Source organism: Cynocephalus volans, chromosome 7, assembly GCF_027409185.1.
Source record: "Cynocephalus volans isolate mCynVol1 chromosome 7, mCynVol1.pri, whole genome shotgun sequence".
Taxonomy (NCBI): Eukaryota; Metazoa; Chordata; class Mammalia; order Dermoptera; family Cynocephalidae; genus Cynocephalus; species Cynocephalus volans.
Genome location: NC_084466.1, coordinates 152,394,951 through 152,410,269, shown reverse-complemented (window position 1 = coordinate 152,410,269; position 15,319 = coordinate 152,394,951). Strand labels below are relative to the sequence as shown.

Sequence of the window (15,319 nt, the reverse complement as noted above, 5' to 3'; positions counted from 1 at the left end):
TGCAGAAATGAACATGCAAGACAGTCATGGAACTCGTATTCTAAGTGGGGAGACAGACAACAAAAATGAAAAATTCAAATAGTGAGAGGTGCTGTGAATATAATAAACAGGGTGAGGAGATAGAAAGCTGCTGACTTGAGGGGGAGATGCAGTATCGTTACCAACAGGCCAGGCTCCGCTTGTCCTCTTGCATTAAACAAATGACCTGAAAGTCCAAAAAGTTGGTACAAGGATTGGAAGGTTTACTCGGATAACCGGTACTCAACTAAATGTTTGACCAAGCAAACAAACAGAAAAGAGGAGCAGTGGGGTCCAGTTTATCCTAGTCCCAATCGGCAGGGCCAATTAACAGTAATTGATAAAAGCAGTTCTCCCCACTGTTTTCAGCATAAAGAAGAAAAGTATCCACTAGATTTAAATCAGAGAAACAAAGGATAGCCAGGAGCCCTCCAGGGTACACTTATGTAGTAGTGGATACAATCCAACCAAATAGCAGAAGAGGGCTCAAAGAATCAGAGAAAGGTAAAAAGAATAAAGCATTACCTTGTCAGAATTTAATCCAGAGACACCAGGAGAGATCCACCAGCAACAGAGACATGGGAGTGAAATAGTCCCAGTGGCCACTTGCCTCTTGCAATTAGAATCCTCTCTGGTGCCCAAAGCTTTCCAATTTTGCCAGTGATTAAATTAGGCTCTCGGATTCCAAAGTCATAGAAATAAATAATGTACCCAACAGTAAAGCAAGCAACGCTTTATTAAATGAGGAGATAGACTTATGCATAAATTGGGGTAGCAACAGTAAAGCTAGCCCCCGGAGGGGAGCTGTTCAATCTTTTATAGGGAAAGGAGTTAAGGGGTACAGGCCAGCGTCACTGGAGGTGGTCCATTCTGTTGTTCCTGGTTGTGTCATGGGTGCATGCTCAGTAGGCAGTGGTGTTCATCATTGTCACCCCAGGAGGGTCATTGCAGCAGTCACTTGATGCTTTGTGCAAAGGTGGGAATTCCTAAAGGGATCTTAAGGTTAATCTGTTTTGCAACTCAGTAAATATCTGTTTCCTCTCTTATCTCAGTCTATTTTGTCAGGGTAGCCCACGGGGTAATCATTTGCCCTGGGGGTCTCATGACTGAGGAGTGGAAAAGCAACAAAGTGTCCTCTGCAGGGAAAGTGCAGTCAGTTTGGTTCACAGGCGGAGCTTTACTCTGTTTCAATATTAGGGTGGGAGGGAGGACATCTTGAGAAGAGGAAATCTGAGCAAAGACAGATAAGAGAGAGGCATTCATGTGTGATCTCAGCTTAGTGGAATGCATTTTAGGCAAAAGAAAGGGCTTCTTCAAACACATGGAGACTGGGGGCACTCAGCCTCCAGGGAGGCACTCGGCCACCTGAGGCTGCCCCGCAGAGGTTGCCCTGGCACTTGTCTCCACCACTGACGTCCTGAACGTGCCCGCCACAGCCCAACCCTCAGCTGGGTGACGGGGGGTTCAGCCAGCATGTGGCATCTCCCATGGTTCACTCCCCATCCCTGGAACAAACAGCCCTTGTTCTCATTTGCTATTCCTGCTATCCCTTCCCACACCATTTTAGTAGTTCCCTGTTGCTAGTGAAGAATTGCTTATATTAAGTATATACGTGATGCTCACAAGCAAGAGTTTTGCTGATAAGTACAAACGTGGTTACACATGTGGAGTCTGTGCTTAGAAAGGGGTTCCAGGAGGCTCAGCGGCAGGAGCTCGAACATAAGGGAGCTGGTGGGCAGCAAGGGTGAGGGACATGTTCTATTGCTGTCTCTGTGGTCAAGCGAGTCTGGCCTTCTGCCTTTGGCTGGAGGTTGCTGTTACACTTGAAGACATCAACAGCTGAATCAGCACAAATCAGTGTGAAAGTGATCCAAGAAGGAGTCATCCTGCTTCTGAAGATTTGGGGGATGGCAGCAGGAGGAATCTCAGGTTTCCTAAATGTCCTTTTGAGGCCATTGAGCTTAACCCCATCTTTACAAAGGTCATACAACTTTAATCCATGTGGGGGGTTAGAAATGTTTATTCTCATTTGATTTTAGAATAGGGTTTTTAGGTAAATGCATGTATAGGGCAAAAGCCCTCAGGTAGGGGGCCGCAGCTCACAGATAGCATGGCAAAAGCCCATCTAATCAACTCTGATCACTGTTTAGGTATGGGATTGCAGTGTGGCAAAAGCCCATCTAATCAACTCTAATCACTGTTTAGGTATGGGATCGTATACTTTAATGATTTTAGAGCTAACAGGTGGTTGTCATACCAATCCTGTTAAGAGATTTTAAGAATTGCTGAAGGGAAAGTTGTGAAAAAAATGTTTGCTAGGGGAAAGCTGTCTGTTGGGGGAAACTTTAGAGATAATTGTACTTAGATTTTATCATAAGAATGTAACTTTTGCTTAAGGAGAGGTTATACTTTAGATAATGAGCCAGTTTGACCAACTTAGCTTTCTAATTGTACTTTGGAATGTCACATTGTTAATTTTACTGATGTCGCTAGTTTCCATTGCTAAGCTATACTTAGCCATAGATAACTTTTGTAACACAGCCCATGTCCTTGTGTCCTTTTGTAATGATTGAATCAACTGAATTTTCTTGTGAAACTTGTCTTTACAATAAAAAACAGAAGCTAACTTTGAATGGCTGCTGCACCCAGTTTTCTCCTTCTAACAGAGGAGTTGCTGGGGTCCAGACACTCTGGGCTTCTCAATGCATTCACGGTGCTTTGAGTGATCCTTTTTTCGTCTCCATTACATAGTGAGAAGTGTAACAAATCCACAGATGTCCTGCCTGGCTCTTCTGTCTCTGGATGAATGGAGTCCCCTCAGGACAATATAACAAAATTGTCTGCAGTGGAGAAGCTGGATGAAAGTGAAGGAAGCCCTCGGAAGAAGAGCTGAATGAACTGCCACAGCTTGGCAAGTTTAGCTGGGGATGAAGTTGGAAATGCCATAAGATCAATGGATATTTTCCTTCTGGGGCTGGAGATATGCTGGATGTTTTTACTTTCTACTCTAAGTCTCCTTCTTCTATTGCAATTCATATCACAAGCTAGTACCCAAGTCCCACAGTGGGTAACACATATATTTAAATGAGGGATATTTTAACTAACCAAAAAAAAACTAGAGGCAGAGAAAATTATTTTAATGTTACACATTTATTCAAAAGTACATAAAACATGGTGCATTATATAATGTAAACACTCTAGAATTTGACTTGAGTAATAAAACATTCTACTAACGAAGAAATATTGCTCATGAAGATTTTTGTGCCCATCATTCCCAAGTCAGAGTCCCTCATTTACGTCACAACAACAAGATGGCAGGGAATCACAATTTCCATATAGTCTACATTGATCACAACACTGGAGGGCACGGCAAGACTCAGTGGGGATGGCTTTGCACTGGGTGACTTTGGCCAGGGAGACCTTGTCCCGCATGACCTCGCTCCGATTATTATTTACAGCCACAGCATCAGGTTTCTTGGCAGCTCTTAAGAAAAGACAAACACAAAGCATGAGCTTAGGATTTTTCTAATTGTTATTATACTTGTCAGGGGTATCTGGGACAGTTAGTGACATAGCCTATGAAACATATGACACCAGCCCTAGATTAAAGTTCTCTGCCCCTGTCCCAAGTTCCTCTCTAATCCCTTCCTCTCCTACAAATGCTATAAATGTAAAATGGGGTTACAAAAGTAGAGTGAATTGCAAGCAGAAATCACCCAGCTTGTTACTGCAGGCCGTCGAGATTCAGGAATGATGGGGAAGGTGTACAGTTGCCTGTGCCCTGGGCTCTGGGAGTTAATTTGCCATCCAACTCCCTAGAATGGGGACACAACTGCTTCTAACAACCAATCCCTCCCACACTTTAAGGGTCCTCTCCCCAAACTCTTAATCATTTCTTGTCTGACCTACACTACCTTGTCAGCTGTCCCCAGGATCTTCACACAGCTCAGCATCCCAAAGTCCTATACTATAAGCCCACCTAACTGTTCTATGGACACCGGCAATGAATGAGGAATCACCCTGAGGGCTCCTAACACAGGCAAGAGGAGATCAATCCAGCCTGCCTTCTGCCCAAGTATGAGTCTCATTCACACAGCACACTCCACAGTCTACAGCACCCAAGATAAAGGGAGGCTCAGCGAAGGTGCTGAGTTAAACACCTGATGTAAACTCCGTGAGATCAAGTGACAGCCAAACAGCGGTGGCACACAGAGCAGAGCCCCCAGGCTGAGAACATTCTGCATGTTAGCCCAGCCAGAAGGAAAAAAAAAATTCGACACCAACCTGCCTTTGTCTTTTCAAAACTTCCTGTTGTTCGTGACCTCACACAAGGTGTGGCCACAGCAACAAGAAATGACCCTGTTAAAGCAGAGGGCCCCAGGTATCCCACTGGAGTGGGTGCTGACTCACTTTAGTTCACTGGATACTTTGAAGTAAAGACAGATGACAATACATATCAGCACGATCGTGGCAATCAGTAAGCTACTACCAATGCAGATCATAATCCTCGTCTGGAGATCAAACATCTTTGACACACCTAGGCAGAGAGTGCAGGCAAGCAGTGAACATGGCTCCCCACCTCACACAGCCACTTTGCAACCTCAATATGCTCCCTTCAGTGGATGGACCCCAAACACAGATCCTCATGTGTATAAACAATGAATGGATGTTCCTACAGAGACCTAGGATCCTAAGCTGGCCAGAGGGTGGGTCAAAGGGTCTATTCACGGATGAAAAGGGACTGAAATGCAAAATCCAGAGAGAAGGAAATCAGGACAGACAATGTGGGAAGAATCTCTACCTTTTGCAGGCAGTAAATAACAAACAGGCCTGCAATGGAGCTCATGGTTTTACTTCCAAACACCTGGACCTCCTGAAATATATTGTCACAGAGTTAGAATTCTCCCTTTGCTATACATTAGGTTTGTAAATATTTTATGGAATTCAGGGGATTACTTTTTTTCAGTATGTTATTGTCTAACAATACTGAGAATGTGCAAACCCATTTTGTAAGTAATATGTTTTAGGAAAAAGTTTTCTCAATTGTCTTACTAACAACTGGGTCATGGCATCTCAGGATTTAAGGAGCTTCTAGAAGCTTCCAGCCAAATCCTTGTCCAGTCTCAGAGATGGGTAGTGGCCTGCACAGGCCAGGAACCAGCTTCTTCAGTAGCCTCTTGTCCCTCATTCTGTTTTTCTAGTAGACAATAGACCTTGCTCTGGCATTTTTCCTCCTAAATCCTCAATCATTCCAGGAAATCCATTTTGTCTGGAATAAGTAATTTGCTTACTTTAACACTCTGAAATTGGGGAACAGTGAGCCAGGGGGAACAATAAACAGTATAACTGTAACCATACTTATTACAGCTAAACCATCCAGAGCTGGATGAAGGCCAACTGTAAAACAAGCAACTACAAGGAAGCAAACCTTTACGAAGCAGGATATTTTGTCAGGAATTTCTCATACCTGTAATCCAAGAAAGAGGGATATAATTATCCTTGTTAAGAGTAATTAAAATCTCAATGTTGGAGAGCTCGCTTTTGGTAGCAGTCTTATGCCGCAGCTAGCAGAGTGGACTAGCTCTAACTTTTATGTCATAGGCTGTGTGACATCATCGCTCTGGTCACCAGCTCTTTTCAGAGTTCTGAATTCTGTTTCATGCTTAGGTATATTTTAGCTCCCATGAAATATAAATACTATTTTGAATCACTTTATTCTATGTCTTTTACATTTTCAGGTCTTATTACCTTTCCATTAATTTTCAGGGTTTGACTGCTAATCAAAACTGGGTTTTGATTTCAGTTATTTTTGCCCTTTAAATTAATTTTTTTAATTGACATGCAATAATTGTACAATTTGTGGGATACTGTGGAACATACTATAAAGCATATGTACCTCACAGGGCCTGGTTTTCCAAAGCCTTGCAGTTTCAAATATTGACCTTGCGGAGGACTGGAAATTTTCCTCAGGCTATAAAGTCTCTGGTGTAAGATAAAGATTTGTGGCTCAGTAAGGTTGCTGGCTCAAGGACAGACTAGTTACTGATTGTTATGTAAAGCTACTGAGAAATTGCTGTAAGATCACTTAATTTTCTAATTGAACGTCATCTGATTTGTTTCACTGAAAGTTACCAGCCTATATTGTTAAACTATAACCCCACCTATGTTCTCTTCCTGTAACTTCCTGGTCTGGAAGATAAATGCAGGAAGAGAACCCTAATTCGGGTTAATTTCCCAAGGAAGGGATGCCTCTCACTTGAGAGTTCTGGCGGGAGATTAACCACTTCGGGGTCTCCCACTGCTCAGAAGAGATGGGCTTTGAGTAATGTTTTGTGGCTCCGTCACCCAGGGGAAGTGGGATGACAAATCTGTGGGGGGCAAAGCGACAGGATGCAGTGTGATATTTCAATGCATGCATACAATGGGTAATGTTCAAATCGGTGCAGTTAGCATATTCATTGCCTCAAATCTTTATCATTTCTTTGTGTTGGTTACATTCAAAATCCTCTCTTACAGCTATTTGAAAAAACACAATGAATCATTTTTTACTATAGTTGCTGTGTCCTGCTAATGAACTTATTTCTCCTATGTAGTTCGAATTTTGTATCCATTAACCAGCCTCTCTGTCTACCACTCCTCTCTCCCCTTCCCAGCCCCTGGAAACTACAATTCTATTCTTTCATAATATCAACATTTTTTTCATGAGATCAACATTTTTAGCTTCCAAATATTAGGAATATGAGCTTTCTGTGCCTGGCTTATTTTACTAACATTGTCCCTCAGGCTCATCCATGATGCTGTGAATGATAGGATTTCATTATTTTTTTATGGCTGAATAGTATTCTGTTGTGTATATACACCACATTTTCTTCATTCATTCATCTATTGATGGACACTTAGGTTGATTCAATTTATTGGCTATTGTGAATAGTGCTGCAATAAACATGGGACTGCACATATCTCCTCTACATACTGATTTCCTTTCCCTTGGAAATATACCCAGTAGTGGGACTGCTGGATCATATGGTAGTTCTATTCTTAGTTGTTTGAGGAAACTTCATACTGTTTTTTGTAATGGCTGTATTAATTTACATTCCCACCAACAGTGTATAAGAGTTCTCTTACCTCTGCATCCTCACTAGCATTTGTTATTTTTTGTGTTTTTGATAATAGCCATTCTAACTGGTGAGAAATGTCTCATTGTAGTTTTGATTTACATTTCCCTGATGATTAGTGATGGGGAGAATTTTTTCATATACCTGCTGGGCATTTGTATGACTTCTTTTGAGAAATGTCTATTCAGGTGATATGGATTGTGTCCCCCAAGTTTTATGTATTAGTAGCTTGACCCCCACTAGGACTATTGAGAAGGTGGGAAATCCTATTATGGTAATTGAAAGGTGGGGCCTTGAAGAGGTGATTAGATTCTGAGGACCATGACTACTAAATGGATTAATAATGGTGGTCTTGGGAGTGGCTCTGAGGGCTTTAAAAAGAGAGTGAATGAGGAGGTTAGTCTCTCTCTCTCTGTGCTCCACCATTTCCTGCCATGTGAGACTCCAGCATTGCTGTAAATCCACCACCAAAGAAGACCCTCACCAGATGTGTTCCCTGGACTTTGGACTTCCCAGCTTCTGAAACTGTAAGCAATAAGTTTCACTTTCTTACAAATTACCCAGTTCCAGATATTTTGTTATAAGCAACAGAAATGGACTAATACAGAAAACTGGTGCCAGAGAAGTGGGGTGTTGCTTATAACAAATACTTGAAAACATGGAAGTGGCTTTGGAACTGGGTGCTGAGGAGAGGCTGGAAGAATTTGAAGGAGCAAGCTAGAAAAAGCCTAGATGCTGGTGGGAGGTTAGAAGAAAACCAGGGAAAGTTTGGAACTTCTTAGAGACTGGTTAAATGGTGGTGACCCGAATGTTGATAGAAATATGGACAGTAAAGGCCATTCTGAGATATCAGATGTAAATGAGAAGTGACTTATTGGAAACTGGGGCAAAGATCACCCTTATTATGAACTGGTAAGGAACTTGGCTGCATTGTGTTCATGCCCAAAGTTGTATGGAATGTGGAACTTAAAGATGCTAATCCAGGTATTTGACAGAATAAATTTCTAAGCAACAAAACATTAAGGAAGCTGCATGGCTACTTGTAAAAGCCTATGCTGAGTTACATTAGCAAAGGCATGACATACAGCCAGAATTTAAAAGGGAAGCTGAGCATAAAGATTTGAAGCCTGGCCATATAGCAGAGAAGCAAAGAGCATTTTTAGGAGAAAAATGCAGTAGTGCTAAGATTAGTACAAAAGAATGGGATTATAAAGAGGGGGAAAATACCCTGAAGGCATTGCAGAAGCCTCTAGGGCCAGCCTTTCTATCACAGGTCTGAAGGCCTAGGGAGACAGAATGGTCTTGGGGAACATGCCCAAGGTGTCCTCCACAGGCTTGCTGCTTGGGGCTACCTTGGGAAGCTGCTTCCAGCTCTAGCACCCCAAATGCTTTAGCTGCTCCAGCTGTGACTAGATTGGCCCCAGGTGTGGCTGGACCCACAGCTTTGGAAAATATAAGCTGGAGGCCTTGGCAGCATCCATGTGGTGTTAGATCCTTAGGCTTGCAGAATGCCAGAGCTCTGAAGGCTTGGGAACCTCTACTCTGATTTCAAAGGATATATGGAAAAGTCTTGGGGCCCAGGAAGAGATCTGTTGCCCGGACAAAGTCACCACAGACAGCCTTCACTAGAGCAATGCCGAGCTGCAATGCGGGGTCAGAGTTGCAGCAGAAAAAAACCAACAGCACCATGCCTAGTGGAGCCACGAGAGCAGGACCACCGTGGAGACCCCAGAATTGTAGAGCTGCCAGCATACAATGCCAGCCTGCAAGAGTTGAAGCATCACCTAAGACTAGGAAAGCCACAGGAGCAGAGCTGTCCAAAGACTTGGGGACCCAACCCCACACCAGTGTGCAGAGGATGTAAGACATGGAGTTAAGTTACATGATTCACCAGCTTTGAGATTTAATGCCTGCCCTGCTGGGTTTTGGACTTGTTCAGGCCCTGCTACCCCTTTCTTTTGGCTTAGTTCTCTGTAGAGGATTCATAAAGCAACTGTACCTCACAGGGCCTGGTTTTCCAAAGCCTTGCAGTTTCAAATATTGACCTTGCGGAGGACTGGAAATTCTCCTCAGGTTATAAAGTCTCTGGTGTAAGATAAAGATTTGTGGCACATCAAAGTTCCTGGCTCAAGGACAGACAAGTTACTGATTAAGATGTAAAGATACTGAGAAATTGCTGTAAGAAGGGAATGTTTGCTAAGATCAAGCTTTTGTTGATAGGACCACTTAATTGCATTACTGGAATGTCATCTGGCTTGTTTCACTGAAAGTTACCAGCCTATATTGTTAAACTATAATCCCACCTATGTTCTCTTCCTGTAACTTCCTGGTCTGGAAGATAAATGCAGGAAGAGAACCCTAACTCAGGTTTAATTTCCCAAGGAAGGGATGCCTCTCACTTGAGAGTTCTGGCAGGAGATTAACCACTTCGGGGTCTCCCACTGCTCAGAAGAGATGGGCTTTGAGTAATCCTTTGTGGCTCCTTCACCCAGGGGAAGTGGGGTGACAAATCCATGGGGGGCAAAGCAACAGTTCTCCCTTTTTGAACAGGAATAGGTACCCTATGCTTCTCCTACCATTGTATCTTAGAAGTAGATGACTTGTTTTGTTTTCAGAGATGGGACTTTGAGACTTTGGACTTCTGAGTTGAAACAAGACTTTAGGGATGGAATGAACATATTTACCTGTGAGAAGGACATAAACTTTGGATTGTTTCTGCCAAGTTTTATGTATTAGTAGCTTGATCCCCACTGTGACTGTTAAGAGGGTGGGAAATACTGTTAAGAGGGTGGGAAATATGGTAATTGAAGGGTGGGGCCTTGAAGAGGTGATTACATTCTGAGGACCCTGCCTAGTGAATGGATTAGTAATGGTGGTCATGGGTGTGGTTCTGAGGGCTTGAAAAGGAGAGCACGTGAGAGTCTCTCTCTCTGTGCTTCATCATTTTCTGCCATGTGTGATCCCTGGGTCACTGTCACCACTACCAACGGCTTCACCAAATAGTTTCCCTGGACTTTGGACTTCCAGCCTCCAAAACTGTAAGCAATAAATTTCATTTTCTATATAAATCACCCAGTTTCAGGTATTTTGTTATAAGCAACAGAAATGGACTAATACATCAGCTCATTTGCCCATTTTTACTTGGATTATTTGTGGATTTTTTTTGCTGTTGAGTTGTTTCAGTTCCCTGTATATTCTGGATATTAATCCCCTGTTGAATGGTTTGCGAATATTTTCTCCCATTCTGTTGGTTGTCTGTTTGCTGTGCAGAAGCTTTTTAGTTTGATGTAATTCCATAGGTCTATTTTTTCTTTTGTTGCCTGTGCTTTCTAAAGTCTTTTCCATAAAATTTTCGCCCAGACCAATATCTTGGAGTGTTTTTCTCTTATGTTTTCTTTTGAAGTTTTATAGTTTCAAGTCTTGCATTTAAGTATCTAATCCATTTTGAGTTTATTTTGGTATATGGTGAGAGATAGGGGTCAAGTTTCTTTCTCTTGTATGTGGATATACAGTTTTCCCAGCACTATTTGTTTAAGAGGTCATCCTTTCTCCAAGGTATGTTCTTGGCATGTTTGTCAAAGATCAGTTGGCTCTAGGAAGTGGATCTATTTCTGGATTCTCTATTCTGTTCCAATGGTCTATGTATCTGTTTTTATGCCAGTACCATGCTGTTTTGGTTACAATCGCCTTGTAGTACAGTGTTCTTGTATTTTGAAGGCATGTAGTGTGATGCCTCTAGCTTTGTTCTTCTTGCTCAGGATTGCTTTAGCTATTTGGGGTCTTTTGTAGTTCCATACAAATTTTGAGATTCTTTATTTCCACAAAAAATGTCATTGGTATTTTTGTAGGGATTTCCTTGAATCTGTAGATCGCACTGGGTGGAATGATAATTTTAACAATATTTATTTTTCCAACCCATGAACTTGGGATGTCTTTCCATTTTCTTGTGCCCTCTTCATTTTCTGTAATCAGTGTTTTATAGTTTTTATTGTAGAGATATTTCACCTCCTTGGTTTAATTTACTCCTAGGTATTTATTTTTATTTTTTATTTTTGTAGCTATTGCAAATGGGATTGCTTTCCTGATTTCTTTTTCAGCTAGTTTGTAACTGGTGTATAGAAAAGCTACTGATTTTTGTATGTTGATAAACTGCATTCGTTTATCAGTCCTAAGAGTTTTTTGGTGGAGTCTTTAGGTTTGTCTATACATAAGACCATGTTATCTGCAAACAGGGACAACTGATCTTTGACAAAGGCAAGAAGAACACACACTGGGGGAAAGACTGCCTCTTCAATAAATGGTGCTGGGAAAATTGGACATCCACATGCAGAAGAATGAAACTGTACCTGTACCTCTCACTATACACCAAAATCAACTCAAAATGGATTAAAGACCTGAATACAAGACACAAAACCATAAAATTACTAAAGGAAAACATAGGGCAAACACTCCAGGAAGTAGGACTGGGCAAAGACTTTATGAACAGAACCGCAAAAGCACAAAAAGCAAAAGAAAAAATAAACAAATGGGATAATATCAAGCTAAAAAGCTTCTGCACTGCAAAGGAAACAATTAACAGAGTGAAAAGTCAACCTATGGAATGGGAGAAAATATTCACAAACTATAACTCTGACAAGGATTTAATGTCCAGAACGTACAGAGAACTCAAACAAGTATACAGCAAAAAACCAAATGATCCAATTAAAAAATGAGCAAAGGAGATGAATAGACATTTTTCAAAGGAAGACATACAAATGGCTAACAGAAAAAATGGTCAACATCACTAATCATCAGAGAGATGCAAATTAAAACCACATTGAGATATCTCACCCCAGTTAGACTGGCCATTATTAAACAGACCGTGTGAATAACAAATGCTGGTGAGGATGTGAGGAAAGGGGACCCCTCCTACACTGTTGGTGGGACTGTAAATTAGCACAGCCACCATGGAAAACAGTTATGGAGGTTCCTCAAAAAACTTCAGATAGAACTACCATATGATCCAGCAATCCCACTACTGGGTATATATCCAAAGAAACAGAAATCATCACATCAAAGGGATACCTGCACTCCCATGTTCATCGCTGCTCTGTTTACAATAGCTAAAGTATGAAACCAACTTAAGGGTCCTTCAACAGCTGTCTGGATAAGGAAAATGTGGTATATATACACAATGGAGTACTACACAGCCATGAAAAAGAATAAAATTCTGCCACTTGCAGCAACATGGATAAGTCTCGAGAAAATTATGTTAAGTGAAATAAGCCAGACTAGGAAAGAGAAATACTGCAAGTTCTCATTTATAACTGGTTGCTAAGAAAGAAGAAAAGAAAGAAAGAGAGAGAGAAAGAAAGAAGAAAGAAAAGACCACAACAATTCATTCAACTTTTGGAAGGACAGAACAATCCTAAGGTTACTAGAGATGGGCGGGGAGGCAGAGAAGGTGGGGTGGGAAGGATGGGGTGTGGGGAGGGACAGGTCAGGTAAAGGGCATAAAGAAAAATCATGACTTGTAATAATGAATATGCTAATAATAAAATAAAATTAAATTAAAATTATGGTATAATTTTTATAGCATAATTTTTTATACACCAAAAACAAAGGAGAAAATAATTTTGTGTTCACTAAAAATAAAATAGAATGAAAATTATTTTTACTTTTATAATCATCTTTAACAGCTGCATTTAAAAATAGTTTCCAGGCCAATATTTAAATCCTGAAATTCAGTTTGCCTGGTGAGGGACAAAGAGTTGGGGTCTCTATTCAAGTGATGTTTACTGACATTGTGTGTGCCACTTACTATTGTGTGAGGGAATTAAACGAGATAATCTATATAAAAACCTGTAGGTCAGAGCATGTAGTAAAGTCCCAAAATTGCATTATAAACTTTTATTATTTCCAATATGCAAAATACATAAAACTTCATATTTTAATTTATAAAGAGAGTTTAGTGTAGAATTTTTCCATAGCAGACTAGAGAAAAAATAAAACTGTAAGAGGCTGAATTATGGCTTAAAGAGGCTCATGTGTAAGCTCAGTCTTGGGCTTGTGCACCATTTGTAATGCACTTCCATACCAAAAAACGTGTTCGAAGTTCTAGACTGTCAAATTAACTTTTGGAAAATTAACCAGTGTGAGTTCATTGACAGAGCCCAGAAGTTGCAATAAGGACTGCATTCTAATCTGTATACTTTGACTAGTATGACCGTCTACCAACTCACCTCCCTCCACTCTATTAGCTCTAAATTTGAATATGCATAAAAATAAGAAAGGTGATCTAGATTTCTTTTAAGATCTTTAAAGGTCTGACCTTATATGCCTACTGGTTTTATCTTTTCTCCCTTAAATGTCTGGCATGAATATCAGAGAATTATTAAATACTGCAAAAGCTGAGAAAATAAAAACACTAATTCCGAAGAACATTTTCCTGTGTACAAGTCACAAACCTGTTATCCAGAACAGTACAAACATTCTTGCCCCTGCAGGTTCCACAGTACTCCTCTCCTAGATATACCTCTGTAGAGCTAGGGCTGGAGCTCAGACTCCTCGAGCCCATTGTCCAGACTGGGTCACAAACCCTTCACATGCAGGTCTACGAGCTAGGTACCAGGAAAAGGTCCTTGGAGCATGGCTGAAGAAACAATAGGCTTTATTTTAGACGCGAGCTCTGCCAACCAGCAGTTCAGAGCTGCTGCCTTAAACACTGAAGTGCACACAAAAATAGCAACAAGCAAAAGGATGCACAGGTGCCCATGCCCCCTAACTCTACTCCCACACAACTTGTTTAAAAAGGATGGGTTGCACCACGCCCAGCTGGACCTGAGGGGAGGGGGCCTGATTAAACTACTCTATTTTCCTCACAACCTCCATATTTCTTGCTGAACTTAAAATGCCAATAGAAACGATTTCTTCACCTCCTTTAGGGTCACACCTCAGGTAAAGGAAGCAGGGGTTTTCATCTTGGCTGCTCAGGCTTCTCTTCAAAATCACCAGATCCTGGCTGAGAACAAAAGTGTTGAAAACATTACACAGTATAGTTCTCCCAACACTGCTCAGAACCCACGCTTTAGGCCACGGGTATTTCTTCTCACTTCCACTTGCCCTTGAGGTTCAACACCTTCCCGAGAACCCAACAAATGCTCAGTCCAGAATTGGTAAGGAAATGGAGGCTTCAGACGTCAGAGCTCTCCCTCTATTTTTCCCTCAATCACCGACATCCTACTCAGTGCCTCTAACTGATTCTCAGTGAATGAAGTAGATTCACTGCACACCTACTGTGCACACAGGAGCGGGGAGCAGAACACAGCAAAAGAGAAAAGCGCATCTTTTTCGAAACTAAGTGGACGACGGTCCTCTACGGTGGCACTTCTGAAAAGCCTGCTTTGGTCGACAGGAGGTTGACTTCTTTGTTTTGGGGGTAGAAGGGCAGGTTGATGTTTCACAGGAGACCCGAAGAGCCGTCCTGACTGACCCAGGGGGATGTTTATGAAATTCCGAGGCTCCAGGTCACCTCCCCTCGCTCGGCTGCGCCCCCTACTCGAGCGCCCCGAGCCGCGGCCACTCCCCGTCGGACCCGCCCCGGCCCTCGCGAGGCCGGTCCTCGCCCCACCTCGCAGTCCCCGCTGCCCCGCAAAGACCCGGCACCAACTCGGCTCCCGGTTCCCGGCCCCAGACCTTCTCCCCTCGAGGCCCCCGCCTCCCCTCACGACTCCCCAGGAGCGTGGCTGTCACCGAGCGCAGCGACCCTCTCCTCGCCGGCCCCGCGCACCCCGGAGCAGGCGGCGCCAGCAGCTCCTCCCAGTCGAAGTCCGGGGCGCCGAGCCCAGCCCGGCTGAGAAGGAGGCTCTGGGTCAGGGCCCCACATGCGGCCTCCCAGGAAGAGGCCAGCGTCGGGCGGCGAGTCAGTCCCCAGTCCTCGGTCCCGGTCTCCATTCTGCAGCCTCCAGACGGGCTCGCTCCGGAACCTCTCTGCCAGCGCTTGAGTTTCCGTCAGTGCGGTCTGAAGTGAGGAAGCAGCGCGACTTGAGCGACTTCCGGCTGGTCCTAGTTCAAACTCAGGGAAGCCGGGGCTTCTCGCTCTTGTGGGGGAGAGAACCACCGCCGCAGACACGCATGCGCACGCCAGCTGGCTTCAGGAGCGGCGTTCAAAATGTGCGGGAGAAGCGCTCAAGGGCGGAGCATGCGCA

The 15,319-nt window shown here is 42.8% G+C and overlaps 1 protein-coding gene across 2 annotated transcripts; it reads right to left on the bottom strand.

The window, feature by feature from the left end:
- Positions 1-3,275: 3,275 nt before the first annotated feature.
- On the bottom strand, positions 3,276-15,223 carry LOC134382650 (protein FAM24A-like). Of its 2 annotated transcripts, XM_063103371.1 has the most exons (4): positions 14,902-15,223; positions 13,998-14,133; positions 13,580-13,647; positions 3,276-3,502 (listed from the first exon to the last, which is right to left on the bottom strand). In XM_063103371.1, the coding sequence occupies exons 1-4, from the start codon at positions 15,063-15,065 to the stop codon at positions 3,298-3,300; spliced, it is 573 nt and encodes a 190-aa protein (XP_062959441.1). In that variant the 5' UTR covers positions 15,066-15,223; the 3' UTR covers positions 3,276-3,297. The 2 variants fall into 2 exon arrangements, with proteins under 2 accessions (XP_062959441.1, XP_062959443.1); XM_063103373.1 differs by lacking the exons at positions 13,580-13,647; positions 13,998-14,133; positions 14,902-15,223 and adding an exon at positions 4,429-4,547.
- Between the last annotated feature and the right edge of the window lie 96 nt (positions 15,224-15,319).

Excerpts from the sequence above, each read along its gene's own strand:
- LOC134382650 (XM_063103371.1), bottom strand. The coding sequence starts at position 15,065 with ATGGAGACCGGGACCGAGGACTGGGGACTGACTCGCCGCCCGACGCTG. Across the intron at positions 14,134-14,901 it reads CTGGCGCCGCCTGCTCCGGG|CCAGGATCTGGTGATTTTGA; the intron begins GTGCGCGGGGCC and ends TTTTGTTCTCAG. Across the intron at positions 3,503-13,579 it reads TGTACTGTTCTGGATAACAG|AGCTGCCAAGAAACCTGATG; the intron begins GTTTGTGACTTG and ends TCTTTTCTTAAG.